This window comes from Chrysemys picta, chromosome 1, assembly GCF_011386835.1.
Source record: "Chrysemys picta bellii isolate R12L10 chromosome 1, ASM1138683v2, whole genome shotgun sequence".
Classification (NCBI taxonomy): domain Eukaryota; kingdom Metazoa; phylum Chordata; order Testudines; family Emydidae; genus Chrysemys; species Chrysemys picta.
In genome coordinates, this window is record NC_088791.1 from 129,728,879 (window position 1) to 129,750,340 (window position 21,462).

Sequence of the window (21,462 nt, forward strand, 5' to 3'; positions counted from 1 at the left end):
TTCAAAAGTGCTGTCTGCCCAGTAGCTCCCACTGACCTATAGGCAATATAGTAATAACAAATAAGCATGCATGTGCATATAATATAAAATGTGAATCACTTCATTTGGTATTGAAGTGTAGCCACTTCTAGGGTGAAACATGGCAGATGCTTAATATGTCACTACAGCTCTCTGCAGCAGCATATGGCAGGAAGTGAAAAATGTCACAGCCAAATGAAACCGCAGGGAAGATTTAGTGAGGTGAGATATAACTACCACTGTTGGAATCTGTGCAGGACCCGGGGGCTAGCTCTCTGCCTTTGTAAATTTGAATTAATTTTAATTTAACACCTGATGGTAGTGTTTCATGCCAGGGGTAACTGGAGGATTGCCAGGGCTGGCTCCAGGCACCAGTATTCCAAGCAGGTGCTTGGGGCGGCAATGTGCAAGGGGCAGCAGTCCGTGTGTTTTTGCCACCCCAAGCAGCGCGCTGAATTGCCGCCGCGGACGGCGGGGGCAGTCCGTGTGCCGTTGGGGCTGCATGCGCGTTTCTGTGGTGGCGGCAATTCGGCGGCAGCTTCTATGTTAAGCTGCCCGCGGCGGCAATTTGGCGGCTTCTGTCTTCCGGCTGAAGACAGAAGTTGCCGCCGAATTGCCGCCGCTGCGGAAATGCGCGTGCCGCCCTAACGGCACACAGACTGCCCCCACCATTTGCGGCGGCAATTCGGCGCGCTGCTTGGGGCAGCAAAAATAGTAGAGCCGGCCCTGAGGATTGCTGACACCATTAGAGAGGCAGCGGTTCCTCAGCAAAAACATATCTGCGAAGAGGAGGAAAGAAAAATGGGCTTCGGATTCACTTTTGATTCACTATTTGCACCCATGTAGGGTGACCAGATAGCAAGTGTGAAAAATCGGGACGGGGGTGGGGGATAATAGGAGCCTATATAAGAATAAGCTCCAAATATCGGGACTGTCCCTATAAAATCAGGACATCTGGTCACCCATCCCATAGCGGCTATTCTTTTTTGGGGGAGGGGAGGAGCGGCGGGGCTGAGTCCCCAGCCTATGTGCAGGCAACAGACTGCTGCATGTGTGTGTCAGTTCCCACTCTCCAGTGCGTACTGTGTGGGAGCTTGCTGTCTCTATCCCAGCCCAGTGAGGAGTTGAGGCGGGGAGGGCTTGGAGAGCTAGCCCGCCCTACACTCTCCCTGCAGCAGCGGCACCTGTCCTGTGAGGCTGGGCCTGGCTTCCCTCTCTGGCCCATGGACTCTAGCTGATTTGGAGGAGCCTCTCACGGTGTCATGTGATGCACATGCCCATGTACAGGTGGGGCCCTTACTCTATGATTCCCTGTCCCCTTCCTGGCCCTGGTACTGCTGGACATGGGCTGTCACTGGCCAAGCTGGGCATACATGCAGTGGTGGGGTGGCAAGGCAGAGATAGATTGAGGGGGGGAGGGACTAAACCCCCTCTAGCCATAGCCACTCGGCACCTATGTCTGTAATGTTTCAGTGGGAAAATATGGAAAGACCCGCTGGAGAAACAAAGTCCATTTTTCTGGATTCTAGATTAGCCGAGTTTAAATTACCCCAAATGCCGTGCTGATATTTTGTTCGTGTCAGTGATGCACTGTGAAAGCAGAACAGTATTGGGGGAAAAGTGGATGGAATCCAAATTGGAGTTGTGAAGAAACGAAAAAAAGTGTGTGAAAAGAGGACAACTCAGTCTCGTTTGCTGTAAAAAAACACAAGTAATGAACCAGTTTTTATTTATGATATTGCAAATATCCACAGTTGACAACCAAACACTTCACACGTCAACAATTCTTACATTGAAATCCATTGAACCTACAGTATTACAACATTCCAAGCAAAGAAAAATTAATACCTGAAAGAAAGTACCTTGTATAACATAAACCCTCTGAATTTCAGAATGAACTTTGTTGACCCATTAGATTTGCCATTTGAATGGAGAAAATCCACTTTTCTCACAGCAGTTCACAAGCTTTGGAATAAATAAGTCCCTCCACCGACCCATTAATAAAGATCCAAAAGCTAATGGTGGAGTATAGGTGTCTACCGTAACTCATCCATAGGTTCTCCAGAAAAACAATACTGACCTACAGAAGGGTCCCTATGATAGTCTGCAGAGAAGTTGTAGAAGAAAGCTCTATTTGTACTATCCTGAAAATAACGGAAAGCATCTAGTGTCACTTTTCCTGGCTATCTTGCTGACGTGGCCCCAGTTCCTCAATTGCTGCCAAAGGACTTGAATGAAATGATCTATACCTGAGAGAGGGAGCTCAGAGGGATTAGCTGTCTATTTATTAACAGGTGGAGGTTAAAACAATTAAATATCATGGATTCCTGATGCAGTTCCCCCTCTGCTGTGTAATCAGAAGTACAGTTAAGCTAGCTTGAAACAGTGCTGCTACCACCTCTTTAATGCCCAATTTATGTCAGTTCCAGAACACAGCACCTTGCGTCTCATCATGAAAAAGTGCTACGTGGGGATTTGATTGTTGGTCTGTGTCAGCCAATGGTCAGCAAATATGCCTCGAACAGCTTCATTACTGTATTATATTTAGTTCACTCAGAGCACTGTATACTTAAATGGAACTAAACATATACTAAAGCTACAGTATACTGCTTAACTTCAAGTGGGTCTGCCTCCTTTTCCATACTTTTAAAGACTGGGAATGTTTTGGGCCCATTTAATTATTTTATTTTTTGCTACGTACTAGGTATTATTATTAGGTATTACTACTGAAATGTCTCTGTAAAGAAAATTCTAAATTGTGTTTGATAGGAAAGTGCAATTTACAGGATAAAAGGGAAAAAAAGATGTTGACTCCATGTTTCCTTGTTAAAATACTTCTCCATCAGAATGTTAACTATTGAATAAAAGAAGATTTTGAATGGTCTGTTCTCTATCCCATACATGACACACCTCAGCAACCAATCAGAGGCCTGTTGTCATTCTCAGCAGTAGGGCTAATAGCTGTAGGGCTGCTATTGCAGTACCCATACAAATTTGTGTACAGAGAGAGGAGGCAGCTTATGTGTGCAGTTGATTAGCTGCTTGTCATCAACTTTTGGTCTGTAGAAACACAAAGCACTAGTGCAAAATACCTCTGGCCAGGTCCTCAGCTGGTATAAATTGGCACAGCTCCATCGCAGTTCAGTGATCTACAAGAATTCACACTAGCTGAGCATCTGGTCCTATATTACTTAGTAGCAGGACATCCTAACTGCACCCACCATGGAGTGGAGCAGTAAGAAAAGAAAACTTTTTCTTTCTGTACACTGTACTCTCATTTACAATACTGTGTAATTAAGAAACTTTAAAAATATATAGAGAGCCACAAAATATCCCTGCATCTTGCCAGCAGATTTTTTTTATTAACTATAACATTCTGAGCTAATATTCACAATCAGAACTGGCAGAGAAGTTAGAAATTTGGATGGGCTAAATTCTAACCTGCAGTCTCACACCTTGACAAGCTCAATCCCTGACAAGCTATCATAATTTTCCTCTGTAAAAAGAGGTATCCCTTTTCCCCTATAAGAAAACAAGGCAACATCATGGTAACCTTGCGCATTACAGATGTATAGGCTTTTTTGTGTGCGGCTCCTGTCATACTGATCAGAAAATAAGGCTGCTTAGCACATCACTACAAAACAAGAAGGTACACAGTGTCGTCGGTCTGATTTTAAAAACACACAAACACACAGAAAACAGAAGGTTGTGCAATTTTTTTCAAATCAGAGAAAATCACACACTTAAAAAAATAGATTTGTCTTAGTCATCACCAAAAGTAAGAAAACATACTATTTCCCAGCATGCCATCTCTATTGTAACAGCATTGCTGAGCACACAAACACACACACACTGAGTTAACTCACAATAGTCTCCATTTGGAGTCTCATCCTGGTTCCATTGCGCAAAACTCCCATTGATTTCAGTAGGAGCAGGATTGGGCCCTTTGTTTCCATAGTTCCCAAGTCAAAGACTAAAAAGAGAAATAATTTCTCCTGACTCTCTCACTTGCCTGGAATTGAAAATATAGACCCTGCAACCAGGGGTGCTGGAACAATTTGTATAGTAGCAGTGCTGAGAGCCATTGAACCAAACTGTAAACCCTGTATATGATGGAATCCACTTCAAGCCAGGGGGCAGCAGCACCCCCGTACTCCTAGTTTCAGCACCTCTGCCTGCAACATGCTGAGAGCCCGTAGCTCAGCAAATAAAGGAACAGGCTTAATTCACTGCCTTTTCTCATTAAAATTGGGTACATTTTGGTAGCTTTAATGAACTGTTGTTTACATCTAAACATCACTGCTCCTATGGAAAAATAATTATCCTGTCTTGGTGTTGCATGTAATATCTGTGTAAACATGTATAAACTGCATCCCATGTGTACAGCATAAACAAATATGTATATATATACCCAGACAAAATCTACTGTACATATTTAGATTTTAGGCAAAAAGCAGTTCTCAATCATTGTGTAATTTCTAAAATGCCCAAATCACAGCGGTCTTTCCAAACTTGTTTGTGAAACACAGCAGCTTACTCAAGTCCATATGAACAAGAATAATGTAGCATGTATATTTTGTAGGTTTCTCTTTACATTTTACACACTGGGTGCCAAGAGCCATAAAACCCAATTATCCAAATTGGTGGGTGGAGTGGAGAAGGGAAATAGAAAGGAAGTGTCTGTGGTATAAAAACGCCTAGAAATAATAATCCATGCAATGCCAAGAGGGATGGATGAGCGAGTGCTATTAAACCTTTTCTCTCCTTGTTCAAAAATCCTAAATAGTAATGGAAACACCATGATGGGGGCTTAAAAAATAAAAATAAAAAAACAATGGGCTCAATTCACAAAAGGACTTAGGAGCTTAACTGCCACTTTAGGTGCCTAAATCCCAGAATCAGGCAACAATAGGATTCACAAATCCCATCCCAGTCCCAGCTGCCACCAAATCCTGGAGGTGCCTAAACTCACTCAGCACCTAACTTTTAGCAGTAAATATTCCCTGGGCACCTATGAACATGCACACTGCAGCCCCACACCAGGCGTCCAGATACTTAACGCTAGAGTGATGCATGAACCGAGGAAAGACAGGAGTTCCTCTGCCTAACTTTCCCCCAGGGCACAATCTGGTAAACATCTTCAGAGCTTGCCTACCGGATTGGGCCCCTACACATGAGCATACACAAAATGGCTGGAGGTGGGCAAAGAGGAGGCCCTCCTTCCAATGTTTTAGCCCAGTGGTTAGGGTGCTTATACCTGGGATGTGGGAGCCCCCAGTTCTAGCCCCACCTTCACTAATGGGGTGGGGTGGGGGGGTGGAAGAGTTTTGAACTGGGACCTACCACCTCTGAGTGCCCAAACCACTGGGCTCAACGTTATGTGGGTGGTCTTCCCCCTTAACTACCAACATCTTGCTAAAGCAGTGTAGATAACCCTAAGAGAGGGTTTGCACCTGAGAATCGCAAGCCAAATGAGGTACCTCCCTGCAGCCCAGACTTCAACACCCATCTCACTGACAGGGATCAGGCTTAGCACTCTCTCCCCCCCTAATTTTGGCATCTCCCAATGGCTAGCCTGGGTGAGGAGCTGCCTAGCCTGCTGGCTTTTGTGAATCCGACTCTGAGGCGCCCATCGCCCTCCATTCACTGTACAGGGAGCCTAGGCCCTGAACTCAGGCTTTGTGAACCCTAGGGAGTTTCTAGGGACCTAAAAGTTAGGCGTGATGATGCTGAGGATTTTTGTGACTCTAGCCCCATGTCTCCATAGTAACCTGCATTACAAAACACTATGCCCAACAGGGCAAATATTGCTCTCATTTTCACACACACATTGGCCTCAATGGAGTTGCACAGGTGAAAATGAAGGCTATATGTGTCCCAGCAGATATAGGAAATGATTTTAACATAAGATCCCTGCTTTCATGGGTGCAAATTTGCAGACATACATTTACAACAGTCACATGTTAATACTGTGATTTTTGAACACTATCAAGTAGACAGACACATAGGACCAAATTCGCTGCCCCTGGAAATGGGCAAAACTCAGCTGAAGTAACTACAGCTGTGTCCATTGACAGCAGCAGAGAATTTGCCACATAAATACCACCATTTATGTCCGCAAATAGTTGTGGGTACAAAAGTGTAATCACAATTTTGCACCTTAAAAATCAGGCTGGGTTGGGAACTTTTTTAAAAAAAAAATCAGATCTGTAGAGTTTAGCTGGTGAAGCTTATTGATTGGATAAGCCATCACCCTTAGAAATAGGGAACAAGCTGTACATTAAAGATGTAAAAAATACAACATCGGAAACATCATATGGTCCTGATCATATTTTGACTTGTTCAGACTTTGCAGTACATTTGTACAGCTGTTTAACCTTATGTTCGCTGCTTTCTCATATGCAGTATTCTTTTAAATGCACATGGGTAAGTTGCTGCTATTAGCCAATTCCTGTAACATTTCCAAATTTGCTTACCAACACCTTTAAGGCCAGTGACCCTTAGCAAAGGGGCTTCCAGTTTAACCTCATTCCAATGTGAGTTTTGTTGTGTTTATAAGACTCTCCATCAGTACTTTCATGAATATATCAATCCATGTGATGCCCTCAAGCATTTGTAGCCTGCACACACAATTTCTAAATGTCAAATAAACTTGGCAGCTCTTTATAACATCTCTAGTGCAGATCAATCCTGTGTTTCGTTTCAGAAAGCCAAATTCTTTGCAGCAGCTTGAGTGTTAGTTTTGACTTGCTTCTTAGCTGAGTGGTAATCTGTAGAATAGCAAACAAACAGAATTAGAAACTGCTGAAGTGGTGAATGATGTTTTAAAGAAATGTCAGGTAGGCTTCTCTAAGGCCCATGAGGGAACAAAACTAATACCTTTAGTATGTTCCATATAAAGCTGTGTAATACCAAACAAACAAAGGAAATGTGCTGGCTTTTATTCAGCATAGATCAAAGGACGTTGGACTCTCTTATATAAGCTGAGCAATGTGACATTTTACTCTCTGACTTTTAGATCCAGTACAGTAGTGTTTTCTGGTCAGAAACAGTTGTTTTTCAGTGCTCTTTTGCCACCTTAAAAAAGATCTGCAGTTTAGAATAACATCAGAAGAATTATAATTATGCTGAACTTTACTAATAACGTTCTACTTATTACATCAAATAAGAACTCTAGGAAGACTGCAAATAACCTTGCAATAACACTGAATTATTATTCATTCTGTACTCAGAGAGTAAGGGCTGTAATTATGGGGAAAATATTCTGTATTTTTCATCCATAGCAAAGTGATTTAATTCCTGCTTCAAGTGCAAAACTCAACCTAACAACAGAACCATGACCGGCTTTCCATAATTTGTGGAAACACTAAGCAGTGATTTTTTTTCTAATACAGAAACAAAGACATTTTTCAGGTAGTTAACAGGACAAATGTAGCTGAAATTAAATTGAAAGTTTACTCACATTTACAGGCAGGGATCCGCATCCTCAGCTGGTGTAAACTGGCTCCATTGGCTTTAATAGAGCTATTCCAATTTAAACCAGCAGAGGATTTGGCCCTCATGATGTTTTAACTTCACTTTCTCACATAACCAAAATGGCAATGTACGTAGTAAATATTCATGGAGTCCTAGCAGCTTACGGTTGTATTCATTTCTACAGAGAATACTACTGGCAGAGGATACTCCCTGGAATTCTATAGGTTTTCACAGCCAAGTTCTGCAAAGACAATCCTGCATCCAATTTCATTACGTTCTGTTGGTTGATTTATGATGAGGCTAATATGTATAGTGATGACCCAAATTAATACCACATATTGTTGGGAGTCTGAGCAGCTAATTTATGAGGAAGAAAAGGCCTGCAAATGTCACAAGAAGTTCTTGGTGGGGAGGAAGGGGAGAGGAGTAACAATAATAAGTGGGATATCTGAGTTCTCACAAAGTATAATCCTCATAACTGTTAATTCTTCTAGTCATGAGACTTTATATATACACTGTCCTCCAGTTTGTACTGGGGAGGAGAGATATATCGTGGATTATACTTGGTGGGTCAAATTCATAAGTGACAAATTCATAAGTGTTATCCTCACTTTCATCAATGGTGAATTTTAGCAAGGGTAAAATTTTCAAAGGCATCTAAGTAATTTAGGAGCCCAAGTTCCAATTTCAAAAGGGACTTGTGCATGTAGGAGCCAAAGTCTTGATGGAAGTCAGTGGGACTAAGGCTTCTTAGGACCAGATCCTCAAATGGAATTTAAGTGCCCAACTCACATTGATTTCAATGGAAGTTAGGGACCTAATGCCTTTGAAGATCTGGGCTCTAAGTGCCTAAGGGGATGTCTATACTAGAAATGCTACAGCAGCACAGTTGCACTGCTGTAGTAAAGGGGTTCTTCCATTGCTGTAATAAATTCACCTCCTCGGGAAGCGGTAGCTAGGTCGATGGAAGAATTCTTCATTAACCTCGTGGTGACGACACCGGGGCTTAGGTCGGCTTAAATTCATCTTTCGGGGGGGGGGGTGAATTTTCACACCCCTGAGTGATGTAGCTAGCTCAACCTAACTTTGTAGTGTAGACTAGTCACTTTTGAAAATTTTACCCACTATCTTGAAACCACTAGTCCAGTAGATGGACCTAACCTCACTCCCTGTGTAGACACAGCTGAGTCAGCAGAAAAGTTCTTGCAACAACCTAGCTACTGCCACTCAAGGGAGGTGGCTTACCCCTTTCCATCACTGTAGAAAGCACCTACACTATGGCACTCCTGTGGCATAACTGCAGTGCTGCTGCAGGACCCGTAGTGTAGACATGACTAAAATCAACTCCACAGTGCTCTGAAAACAAAAGGATGAGAGCTGGCATGTGAAAGTGGGAGGCTGGTTCTGCATGGAAAATGTCTTTCCTTCCCTTGGCTCCTTCTCTAGCTCTGGCCACTGATGCATCTTGAAATCCGGCTTACAAAAAAGACAGCTCACTTCAGTTCCTGGAAAAGGCCAGAATAAAGCCTAGCTGTATTGTAAATCTGCAGCTGTGAAGCACTCTCATGGAATCAGAACAGAGGCTGGATCTGATGGTATGCATGTGTCAAATGAGCTGGGAATATGGCAAAACTGCATTTTTATCGGTTAATTAATTCTCCCTGCCCAAGGAATCAGATACAGTGAGAAAGCTTCAGCTCCTCCCACTCTAGTGGCTCCAGTGTCCACAGAACCCATGTTGGTTTTGAAGACATTGATATTTATTTAACTAGACCACTGCTGGTTAATAGTGTCAATTAAATGCACCATTGCAGGAACTTAATGCAAAGCATTACTGAGTTCTGCTTGATTAAATGAGATAGCAGATACCTGTGTTCAGAACCCGTCTAAAGTTTAGTCCACACTCTCTGGGATGACAGAGGTTGGGGAGTGTGGCACAGAGAGTGGGTTTGGTCCCTGGGGGTAGGCATCACTCCGGATGACTAATCCAGCTGTCACATGGATTAGTCACGTCTTGTTCCAGAGGGAGCAGAGTACAGATCTTCTGAGTTGATGGGAGATTTTGATGTACTGTTGAGATGGTGATATGGAGGATAAATGGGTGCTTGTGAGAGAAAGAGAGAGAGAGAGAGAGAGAGAGAGAGAGAGAGAGAGAGAGAGAGAGAGAGAGAGAGAAATTGAACGAGCTCAAAGTTCCACCAAAATAGGCAGAATATACATGATTGACCTGATAGATCAGTTTCACTGCGTCCAGAATTCTTGGGGGACCAATTTCTACCAACAAGTTTTCTCTTGTAAAAACAAATATGGGAAAGTGTTAAGCTGTGCAACTTAGTGTTTTGGTTTCCACATCCCCTGTTGAAATGTTTGTTTACCCGGGCAAACAGAATGGAAGAAAATATCCCTTGGAAATATTTGCATAATTTGCTCTTACACTGCTAGACAGAGATTTACAACTGAATGGTGATACCCTCCAACTGTCACAACACTGAAGCCTGAATAACGCTTCTGTACTCCTACAGTTATATTATACTGTTAATTAGTTAATGCCTGCAAAGTGCTTTGGAGATGAAAAGTGCATTCATTAAGCATCTCTGTCCTGTGCTCTAGTGTAGGATTGTCCTCTCATCACTAAGCTGTAGTCCATTCTTGAACCTCTCTAATGATGGTGACTCATAGATTCCAAGGCCAGAAGGAACCACTGTAATCATCTAGTCTGACTATTGAACTTCCCCAAAATAATTCATAGAGCATATATTTTTAGAAAAAAATTCCAATCTTGATTTAAAAATTGCAAATGTTGGAGAATCCACCACGGCCCTTGGTAAGTAGTTCCAATGGTTAATTAATCTCACTGTCAAAAAATGTACGTCTTATTTCCAATCCAAATTTGTCTAGCTTCAAAATCCAGCCATTGGATCATGTTAGATTTGTCTGTGCTAGATTGAAGATCCCATTATCAGAATTTGTTCCCCAAGTAGGTACTTATAGACTGTAATCAAGTCACCCCTTAACCTTCTCTTTGTTAAGCTAAATAGGTTTTGTTCCTCAAGTCTATCACTACAAGGCATGTTTTCTAATACTTTTATCAACCTTGTGGCTGTTCTTCGAACCCTCTTCAATTTATCAACATCCTTTTTGAATTGTGGATACAACTGGACGCAGTATTCCAGCAATGGTCACACCAGTGCCAAATAGAGAGGTAAAACAACCTTTCTATTGCTACTCGAGATTCCCCTGTTTATGGATCCAAGCATCACATTAGCCCTGGTGTCATGTTCAGCTAAATATTTACCATGACCCCCTAAATCTTTTTCAGAGTCGCTGTTTCCCAAGATACAGTTCCCCACCCTGTAAATATGGCCTGTATTCTTTGTTCCTAGACATATACATTTACATTTGGCTGTATTAAAACACATATTGTTTGCTTGCACCCAGCTTATGCCATAGCCTCTCCTGGCAAATTAGTCTATTGTCTGATCTGCATCACTATTCAAAAGAAGTTTCCTAATGTCTTAGTTTAATTATCCTTTTTGACAATTTCAGGCTGGTACTTCTCATTAGGCTCCCACTTCCCCTCTCCATATAGGCTAGAAAGAATCCTGTTGTTCAGGAGTCCAGGACTACCAAAATCCCTGTGTGAATAAATGAAATATAATCAGGATAAGATATTCAAACGTGCTCACTCACAATTAGGGCAGATTTTTAAAAGATCTCAGCTGCCATTTATCTATAAAAATAAGTGGTGAGATTTTCAGCATGCTGCGTAGCATGCTGGGTGCTGAGCACTTTTTTTACAGCCTGGCGATAAGTGTCATCCTAGACGTGGCTGGGTGCTGAGTACTTTTGAAAATTTTGCCCTGGTGTCGGTGCCAAAGGGTATGTCTACACTGCGGCTGGGAGGTGCGATTCTCAGCGCAGGCAGAGAGATTTGCACTAGATCTGATCAAGCTAACATGCTGAAAATAGTAGTGTTGACGTTGTGGCACGGCTGGTGGCTTGGGTTAGTTGCCCAAGCTCAGACACAGAGAGCTGAGTGGTCTTGGACTTGGGTGGGCAACCCAAGCCACTACCCATGCAAAAATGTCCACATTGCTATTTAGCAGTCTAGCTCGAACCCAGTGTAGAAACATATCCTAAATGTGATCTGAGCTCCTTTGAAAAGCTGTCTCTAGTTATGGGTGCTGAGCACTTCAAAAGCTGGCCCTTTCTCCCTTCCTGCCAAGTTTAAGACTGGTCTGCTCTTACAATTCCTGGATGCATTCACTCAGTATCCAATCCAAACTGAAGTTAGCATGAAAACTGGCAACCTTCTCTGGTTCCTGTTCCTCCTCCCCTGGCTCTGCTTGGCCCACTGTGTCTCAGACAGCACTTTGGGAAGAGCACACATGGCTAACTACACAGATCTATGAAAAGAATTGGAGAAAGTCATGCTGTCTTGCTGGACAATCCAATTTGAGATCCAGGCTGCCCTTGGACAAGTCATCTTAACTATTCTTCATCGCCCCCTTCCCTTTAGTTGCCTAGTCTCTCACACTTACACTAAGGCCACATCTGCTGTGCCATTCTAGCACCATAGTGTAGGTGCTTCCTTCACAGATAGAAGAGGGGTTTTCCATCAGTGTAGTTAATCCGCCTTTCTGAGAAATGGTAGCTCGGTTGATGGAACAATTGATCTGACCATGTCTACTCCGGAGCTTAGCTCCACCTAACTATGGTGTTCAGGATGCAAAAGTTTACACAGCCCTGAGCACTGTAGCTAGGTCAATCTAATTGTATAATGTAGACCAGGCCTAAGTTTAACAAAGCAACCATACCCTTATTTGGCTTGGTTTTCAGACTTCTGAGCATTCACAAATCCCATGGATGCCTATGGAAACTGCAGGTGCACAGCCCTTTTGAAAATCAGCCTAATTGTCTCATATGTAAACTGCACGTGATAAGCTCCCTTAACCTGTGTGCATCAGGAATGTCATCTGATTTATTTGAAGTGTTTTTTGTCTAAGACGAGGCTAGTTACAGGCCTATCAGGATTAAATTCCTGTGAAGCTCTTAGGGCTAGTTCTGACCCACTGAGCAGCATAGAATACAAATCTCACACACCTGTCAAGGATGTCTGTCTTCGTTTCTTCCCTGCTTGGCTCTTCTTGCCTGACATTTTCTTGGCAACTTTGGGGTGCTCAGTCAGTGTCACTGTGGCAAAGTGGTGAGCCTTGACCTCCTTGACTATACCCTGGTTCAAGGGCTTCAAAGGCTTGCGAGCCTCACCCACCACACAACTGTGGTAAAAGGCTGGGACATCATGGCTCTGTAGTTCTTCCCACTGCAGGAGCCCCTCTGCCGGTATGTCTCGTAAGAAGTCAAAGTTCCACTTCTGCTGGGCTCCCTCCATGCTGCTGCGCAGCATATGCTGGAAGTCCTGCTGCAGCTGCTCATGGTCCACGGGGCCAAAGAGGTTCCTTCGTACACGGTTTGCCTTCACTGGCCTCCACTCCATTTGCTCTCCAATCCGCCGCTCACCAACGAGCGTACAGAGCAACGATTCCCTGCCAGAGATAGAAAGATCATCAGACACATCAGGCATCACATGCTCTACGGGGGATGTAGCAAGTGTTAGGGTATTTCTGATCCTCTTCCAGGAAAAGTTGGGAAACTGTTTGGGAAAACTTCTGCCAATCTCCAATCTTCATGGAAAACTCTCATTGACTTCAGTGGACTATGTTGACTGGAGCCTCAGCCGATGTTGTATTTGCTGTCGAGGGGGAGGAGGGCTTCTCCCTCTCTTTTTTGTGGGGGGCTTCATGTAGAGCTAGTGAGGGGTTGGCTTGTTCATCATGGAGACTGAGGCTTTGTCTTCACTGCTAAAAAGATGCATTTTTTACTTCAGGGTAACTAACAACAGTGAGCTATCCTGAGGTAAAGACAGTGAAAACCAGGCGCTTTAGTTTTAAACTTCCTGGGGTTGACCTCACCAGTTTACTTCATGGTAAAACTAAAATGTCTTGTCTTCACTGTGTTTCTACCTCAGTATAGTTCAAGTGTGTTACTTACTCTGAGGTAAAAGCACAGCTTTACTAGCAGTAAACACAAGGTTCCTGAGGAACAATGGAAAGTTGACCCCAAGCTTTTGGGGTCAGGGACTGTCTTTTTGTTCTGTGTTTGTACACCTAACACAATGGGGTTCTGGCCCATGACTGGGGCTGCTAGGTAATAGTAATAATAATACATAACAACAACAACAACAGAGTGGACAACAATACAGAGGGAGAACAGAATGCACACTGGAGAGGAGGGGATAAAAACATCCCATTATAAGTAGAGGGGATAAAAAAAAAAGAAATCTTAGGATGGAGAGAAGTGACAAAGCCAGTTATTTTATTTTAACGGGGCTACTGTTCTGATTCACTCTCTGCATTAGCCAAACTATTAGCTGAAAGAAACTCAAAAATATAACCCTTTTCCTGCAATTTTTTGTTCTCCTTTCTAGAATAAAGTGGGGAGAGGGGAAGGCTGTTTTCTATCTTTAGATAAAAATAAAAGCAAAACACCGTCTTTGTCTCTCTAAGGGCAAATCCTATCTCAGTGTTGGTGAGTGCAGGGGGCTCGCCACACAGCAGTCCCTACTGTGCGGGAGAGGAGAGATATGATTTGTGGAAGCTGCTCAGGAATTCGGTTCAAGGGCTGCCTATGTGGTGTGTTGGGGGGTTGGGACAGAGCAAAACTCAGGGGAGATGTTCGTGGGGGTTCATAGATTTTAAGGCCAGAAGGGAGCATTATGGTCATCTACTCTGATGGCCTCTTGCATTACACAGGCCATAGAACCTCACCCAGTAATTCCTGTATCAAATCCATAACTTCTGGTTGAGCCTAGAGCATACCTTTTAGAAAGATATCCAATTGCTTTCTCTACATGGATCACTGTTCTCCCATGGAGATGGAGGCAGAGGCAGCACAGAGGCTAATGCGGCCTTAGGGATGCATTAGCGGCTAGCCACGGAGTGGATCTAGCTGCTGCCGCTCTGAAATCTGGAGGATATACAGAGTAGGACACTGAGAGAGGGTAAGTGATTTGTCCAAAGCTGGGCACACAATCAGTGCAGAGCCAGAGGACAAAATAGTTCCAGACTCCCACCTTCTCAGTCCACTACTAGCCCATGGTGCCTCTGTGTGTGAAAATATCTAGTATATAAACAAAATATTGTCTCTAAAAATTATGGTTTTCATTTATTTTTTCTTTTGTGAGCTATCACTGAGCCCTCAGTGCCCGTAAAGGAGAAGCAGCTGCAAATACAGCAACATAAATAAACCTCTGGGTGGTGTCCGAAATCTCAAAAGGCAATTCCACTTTACCTAGCAGTGCTGCTTTTCATTATAGCTAATAACCATCACACTGCTGCTCTGTCCCTTTTCCGTCTGGTGCCAAACTTCCAGCCGTTTAAACTAAGTTTACTCAAAGGTGATCCATCAACATTAGGAAAGGACAGGTAATGAGTGCACTGCAGGAAATAATCTTTTGCATTAGAAACTTTTCTCATCTGAACTGTAAGTTGGCTTTGTGCTATACTTCGCAAAGACAAAATATGGCATTTCTCAAAAACATTTTTTGACCTTTGGTAATAGCATTTTTGAATCTCTTAAATAACATTAATTAGAGAAGAATCTGTCTCGCCCACGTCTATGATTAGAGGAACACAGGAGTAGCTATACCACATGGGAGTAGCGATCTAGTCAGCCCAATATCCTATCTCTGAGGGGTAATGTCAGGTTGGGTAGATGTACGTGTGCTAGCTTTGATGGAGCTAGCATGGTAAAAATAACAGTGTAGCCATGGTGGTATGGGCGACAAGAGGGTCTAGCCACCTGAATGCGTACTTAGGATCTCGGACAAGATTGTAATTGGAGCGGCCACAGTGTAGACATACCCTGGGAGTGCCATAGCACGAGCCTTGGGAGCCTGCGCCTGCAGACCCAGGCTTTGAGACTTGCTGCTGCGGGCTGTGTAGACTTACCCAGAGCAGCCAACACCAGCTGCTTCGGAAGAAGTGGGTAATTCTAGAATAACCTTTCCCTAGGGAAAGTTTCTTCCTACTGCCTTCATTCATACTTTGAATCATGAGGGGTCATACCATTGCCAAACTTGTGGCATATTTGATTGCTGTAGATGTTTTCATTGTTCATATAAATATCTAGAGTGGAATCCTAGCCCTACTGACGTCAATGGGAACTTTATCATTGATTTGAATAGAACTAGGATTTCACCCCTAACGTTTCTTTAGAAACCTGCTAAGCCTTGGATACCAGAGGTATGTTGTGGCAATGAGTTCCACATGTTAATTCTGCATGTAAAACCCTGTGTGTTACAAACCTGCAAAAACAAAATAATCTGAAATACTTTCTACATACAACATATTTAGCACCTTGATCTTTGTGGTCAGTACAGTTCAGTCTCTCGTGACCACTGATTTTTGTGAGTTGTACTTACAACCAGTGGGCCTGTCCTCTCATCACTGGAAATTTTTCAATCAAGTGTGGATGTTTGTCTAAAAGTTATGTTCAAGTTCAGACAGGAATTAATTCAGGGAAGTCCAATTGCCTGCGTTATACTGAATGTGGGACTAGATGATCACAGTGGTCCCTTCTGGCCTTAAAAATCTATGCATCAACCCTCATTCATGCAGTGTCTTCACTCACACAAGTAGCTCCATTGACGTCAACCTGAATAAGTAAGTGTTGAAGAACAGGGCTCTGCATTACTGGTGGCCATTTCTAATTTCCCTCTGGTTATATGTCAACTAGAATGGGTCAACATTTAATTCATATTTCTATAAACATTTTTCTTTTTGCCTCAAAATTTTGATGGAACATTTTGTCAAAATTTTGAATTTCAAAATAGTTCAACCAGCTCTTATCAATGGTCAAAACACTGAAATAATTTTTTGGGGGAAAAAAAGTTTGGATGGAATATTAAATTCTCATCCTTACGGAGAACTGTTCCCTCAGTATAATAATGATGTGTGTGTGTTTCATTTAAAATTCTAGTTGGAAAGTCTGATTTTTTCAGATACGCAATATGCCTATTAGGTAGTGTGGTCTACTGCATAGAACACTGAATTGGACCTCAAGAGTCTTGGGTTCTATTCCTGACTTTGCTCTGTGTCTCAGTTTCCCCATCTGTAAAATGGGATAAATATACTAACCTCCTTTGAAAAGGGCTTTGAGAACTGATGATGAAAAGTGCTCTATAAGAGCTAAGTAAATTATTATTATTACAGTGGGTGGCTGCCTCTTTTTACCTTTTCCAGAGGAATACAAAGGCATAACCACCTTCACTAATTTCAAATTACTCTGACCTCTTCTCCTTTCTCCCTAGTTTTTGCCTAATGCCTGTCCCTTATCTGCCTCCTTCGCAAAGGCATGTGCACCACAGTCCGTCCTTGCATGGCTCACCCCTTGCACAGATTCAGGACAGCAGGGTGGGGGCTGGGTGTGAGTTATTTTCCATATCCTCAGACACTAGGTAAGGGAACGGCTTGACTTCTCCAAGAACAGCTGAACGGATCTCCCGCAGCCACCAGTGCTGGGGAACGAACGAATCACGTATTCCAGTTGCAATCACTCTGCTGTTCACACGGTTCCCATCAACAGGGGCATCAGGTTTCCCCAGCACCCCTGGAGCTGCGGCCCCCAGGGACCCTTTACTTCTGTGTCAAAGGAATGAGACACCGTCCCCGTTCCTTGCCTGCACTTTCTCAGGGAGGAGCATTTGACACGACCCTGCATGGCTGCAGAATGTAGGGGAATGGGAAATCTATGTGAAATCTTAGGCAGAATTTAGGGGAAATGTAACCTATATCCTTGCAACTAGTCAGCCCCCTTAGAAGGAAGAGAATCATAGGGATGGATCCGGATTTTTGTAGCACCCTCTTCCAGCTCACCTGCCCAAGCAGGGGAAAATCCATAGCTGGAGGGAACCAAATGTAATATCCTGTTGGACTTTTGGCTCCTTGCACACAGACAAGTACAAATACGCACCTGATTGCACACACACATATTCTGTATTTGCTCTGGGAAGTCAAAAAGGCAATTAACTTTCCTGCCTTTGTTAAGCTAACAAGCCATATCTTTCTCTCCCAGCTACAGACTTTACATGGGGTGATTAAGGAGAAGACAAATGATAAGGACAAATATAAATGATAAGGAGTCTGGTCAGCAACTTTGCAAAGACTCTCCCCCCATCGCCCCCCCACGAGTTAGCACTGGAAAAAAGGAGCGCGCTGGGTGTACCGGTATTTCGCCAGCGCCTTCGATACACTTGCGAAAAGTTAAACAACTGCGATTCGGAGTCAAAATAAATAAAACCAATTCCCCACCAAATGCTACCGGGGAAGATGCAAAGCGATTGTAACTAGTTACTCTCGCTACCACTGCTACGATTACTGTCGGGGCTACAATTCTACATTTTGCGAAGTAATTGTAAAAGAAAAACAACACCAAAACAGCAAAACCAAAACAACAACAACAACAACCAGCCCCCCCCCCAAAACAAATAAACATTTATTAAATTATACAACAATCGGAACAATAAACCCCGAGGTTGCTTCTCCCCCACTAAAAAACAAACCAACCGTTTGTGCTTTGCTACGTGCTCGCTGGGACCGTCCCGAACACCGGAGTGACAGGCAACCCTGACGCGGAATGTTCAAACACTCTGGGATCCGTGTCGAAACGCGCCACTTTTGCCCGGGAGGCTGCAGTGGGGGGGATATTCCCAGGACATCAAGCCTAGAACATCACCGGGCGCGCCCGATTTGTAAACAAATCGCAAATGTACTTTGATTCTTTCCGTTAGACTTCAGTTACCCCCCGCAAACATAAATCAGACTGGACACATTAAGAGGTAACGAATAATTTCACGGGAAAGACACTCCTAGTAGCAAAGGAGGGAGCGGGGAGGGAGGGACGGGACCTGTCAGCATGGGTGATGGCAGGAGGGAATAATAATCAATTAATTAGTGGGACAGATCCTGATCTCAGTTACTCCAGGGTCATTCCATGAGGGAATTCCACTCTAGTCCGTGGCGATCCTCTGGAGTGACACCTCACACGAGCGATCAGCATGTGGCCCCGTATTACGTATAGTTGCAAAGCAATCCATCCAATCTCGTCCTGGGCAGCGCTGTTACATACTTACTCATCCCACTCTCCTGCTCACACAGCGGGGTGGAAGGGTCAGACCCGGGAGAGGACTGCCTGCTGAGTGACGAGGGGTTAGTTTTGTTTTTTGTGATTCAGGTGTGTTTGTGTTTCCTTAAGGAACAAAAACTGAAAAGAGGGTCGGATTTTCCCCTGGGAAGATTCAAATTTTCCACGTGAGGCCAGATTTGAGCGCCCATTTCCCTCCGCCTCCTCCTCCATCCAGGCCCTATGGTTGCCTTAGACTTCACTCCAGCGACATCTCCAGTCCCAGACAGTGTAACAGACCGCCCATCCCTTCAGAGTCAGAGCCACCGGCGCACACACGCACACCGGAAAGGCTTTAAACAGCGTAAGATGGAGGGGAGAGAAAACCAGATCAATCATGTACAGAAACCAGATGCTCCAAGTGTCGTTAAACAAGTAAAACTAGGGTCTGTATGTGCGTCTCTCAAGTTTAGTTAAGCAGGGTCCTTTCCCCAGTCCCGGGAATTGGAATTTGGACTCAGACTGAGACTGAAATAATCAGAGGATGCAGTCACTGCTGTATGGGGAATTATTATCATTAGCAGCAGAAATTATTAATCTACTCAACAAGTGAACCCTGGGGCTATAAGCACGGTAACAGCAGTTCTCTGGTTATTCGCTTCTATAAACCTTTTGCGTTAGTCAATTTCGAAGTGAAGATCACTTACATTTAGGGGCTCTCGCTGCTTGTCACTTTTGCCTCTCTCACAAGGGATTGCTTGCTTTTCCTGCACGGATCTGGGGCGCAGCTGCCCCGATGTGGAGAATGATGGCACTTGTCACTTCCAAACTTCACAGAGGAGTCTTGCTTACATCCAGATGTTTGGTTTCCCTCCCTCACCACCTATCAAAGGCTGCCCAGCAGCAGGGAATGACTGAGAGAGGATTTATCCTGCTGCTGTGTGCTGATGGCTGCAGAATGGACAGATTCCGTCGTGTACTGCTGCTCTCTTCTTCATAGTGTTTTCCCCCCTCCACCGCCCCCCGCCCTCCCTGCCTCATGTGCAGTTTGTAAAGCTGTTGCTCTTCGGCTGATTAACTTTCACATTCCGGGCTGCTTTCCAGTCGCTCGCTGCACTGGCACGTGTCTCTGCAACGTGACTGCTTCCCCCCAAGAGCTGGTAGTTGCCAAATAGGCCAAACCTAAGCCAAACACTTGCAGTCAGTGAGCACACTGCTGCGGAGGGAAAAGAGGAGGAGGAACATCAACCCAGGAGGTGGAGAAAAAAATAATCCCAGAGAGTGACTCAGGATGGGACAGTTTTTCGCTGGGATGTTTTTGATGCCAACTACCTTTTGGGAAAGGGAACACCATCAAGTTGAAATCGAGTCAATTACAATTAAATAAATTGTTTCAGCCACCAATCCTGCCGCCCATCTTCTTTGCTTAGGTGGAAGAAGGGGGGAGGCGGGTATCACAATCACATTTTCCTAGTTTTTTAAAATGTTTTTTCCTCCCTGATTGCTTATGAAAGATTCATACAAACAACAGAGTCTGCAGAGGAGCAAGGGAAAGTGACTGTATTCAAAGAGCTTTCAAATTCACAAAGAAACACTGAAAAAAGATACATTCTTTTTTCTCTCTAGATTTTCAGGTATAATAATCTTAGGAATTATTTGTCACAACAGGAGATAAAGAATTTCAGATAAAAATGTGATTTTTTTTAAAGTTGTCATTATCATTTTCAAAGGGATAATCCCAGGTTTTTTCCACTGAGATTTTACCATATTTTCATGTTTCCCCACTTTAAAAAAATCTTTCTACCCCAATTCATTTAAATACATATAGCTCTATGTAATAGTAACAACACCATTGGATTGTCCAAAGTGTGCAAGGTGCTTTACCGACAAATATGAAAATAACATCCATACCCCAAAGACCTATTTTGCCCTCTAAATGTCCATTTTGGCATCTGTGTTTATTGATGGCACTTTTGGTGCCTATGTTTTGGTGTCTATGTTTGTTGATGGCACTTATCAAGGAGAGATTGGAAAACCTGCATTTATTTTAAAGAAAGGGAGAAAAATCTGAGTTTGGGAAAACTGATAATTAAAATAATGAATAGATCTTTGATAATCACAATGAAATGTAGCTATATATTTATATATAATCATAATCAGCAATATAGTACCCTGTGTTTTAATAACAGCACTTAGATAGAACTATTTCTCTTCAAAGTGCTTTACAAATATTAACCTCCCAATGTCCCTGAGAAGTAGGTAGGTAGGTAAATATTATCCTCATTTTACAGATCAGGCTATTTATCGGGGTCAAAGTGTTAAGTGGCTTGCCTCACATCAACAAGGAACTTGGTGTTCACCGAAGAATTACAGCTCTGGAGTTCTTGGCACTCACTCGTCAGACAAAAATCTGCTACTTTTGTTTTCTACTTCTCATGAATCTTTAGCTTGGTGTTCAAGAGCTGGGAAAGTGGGAAGAATCTCAGAGCACCAGAAGCTTCCTTTTGTTTATTGTCAGGCAAGGCAGGTTAAAGGGACATAGGTGGTCCCATGCAAGTATCCTCCTTATTAGTGGATAAAAGAGGTTTTGAATGGAGAGAGAGATAATGAAATGATATGGGACACAAAGGCCACTCCAGTAAACTCGCTGCCGTAGATTTGGTGTAATCATAATTAGCCTTGTTCTTGCCAAAGCTCTAAAAGTTTCTGCCATACTTTTATTTTCTACCCCCTAAGGATTCACACACCGGAATGCATATCAAAACAATAGTTTAAATGTCCCATTTC

The 21,462-nt window shown here is 43.3% G+C and overlaps 1 protein-coding gene across 3 annotated transcripts; it reads right to left on the reverse strand.

The window, feature by feature from the left end:
• Positions 1–1,709: 1,709 nt before the first annotated feature.
• Positions 1,710–19,876, reverse strand: LOC101953786 (cyclin-dependent kinase inhibitor 1-like). Of its 3 annotated transcripts, none has more exons than XM_065570384.1 (3): positions 19,383–19,876; positions 12,598–13,040; positions 1,710–6,788 (listed from the first exon to the last, which is right to left on the reverse strand). In XM_065570384.1, coding segments are annotated over exons 1-3 (513 nt in total). In that variant the 5' UTR covers positions 19,385–19,876; the 3' UTR covers positions 1,710–6,720. The 3 variants fall into 3 exon arrangements, with proteins under 3 accessions (XP_065426456.1, XP_065426464.1, XP_065426449.1); XM_065570392.1 differs by lacking the exon at positions 19,383–19,876 and adding an exon at positions 18,686–19,366; XM_065570377.1 differs by lacking the exon at positions 19,383–19,876 and having other exon boundaries at positions 12,598–18,084.
• Positions 19,877–21,462: the final 1,586 nt, after the last annotated feature.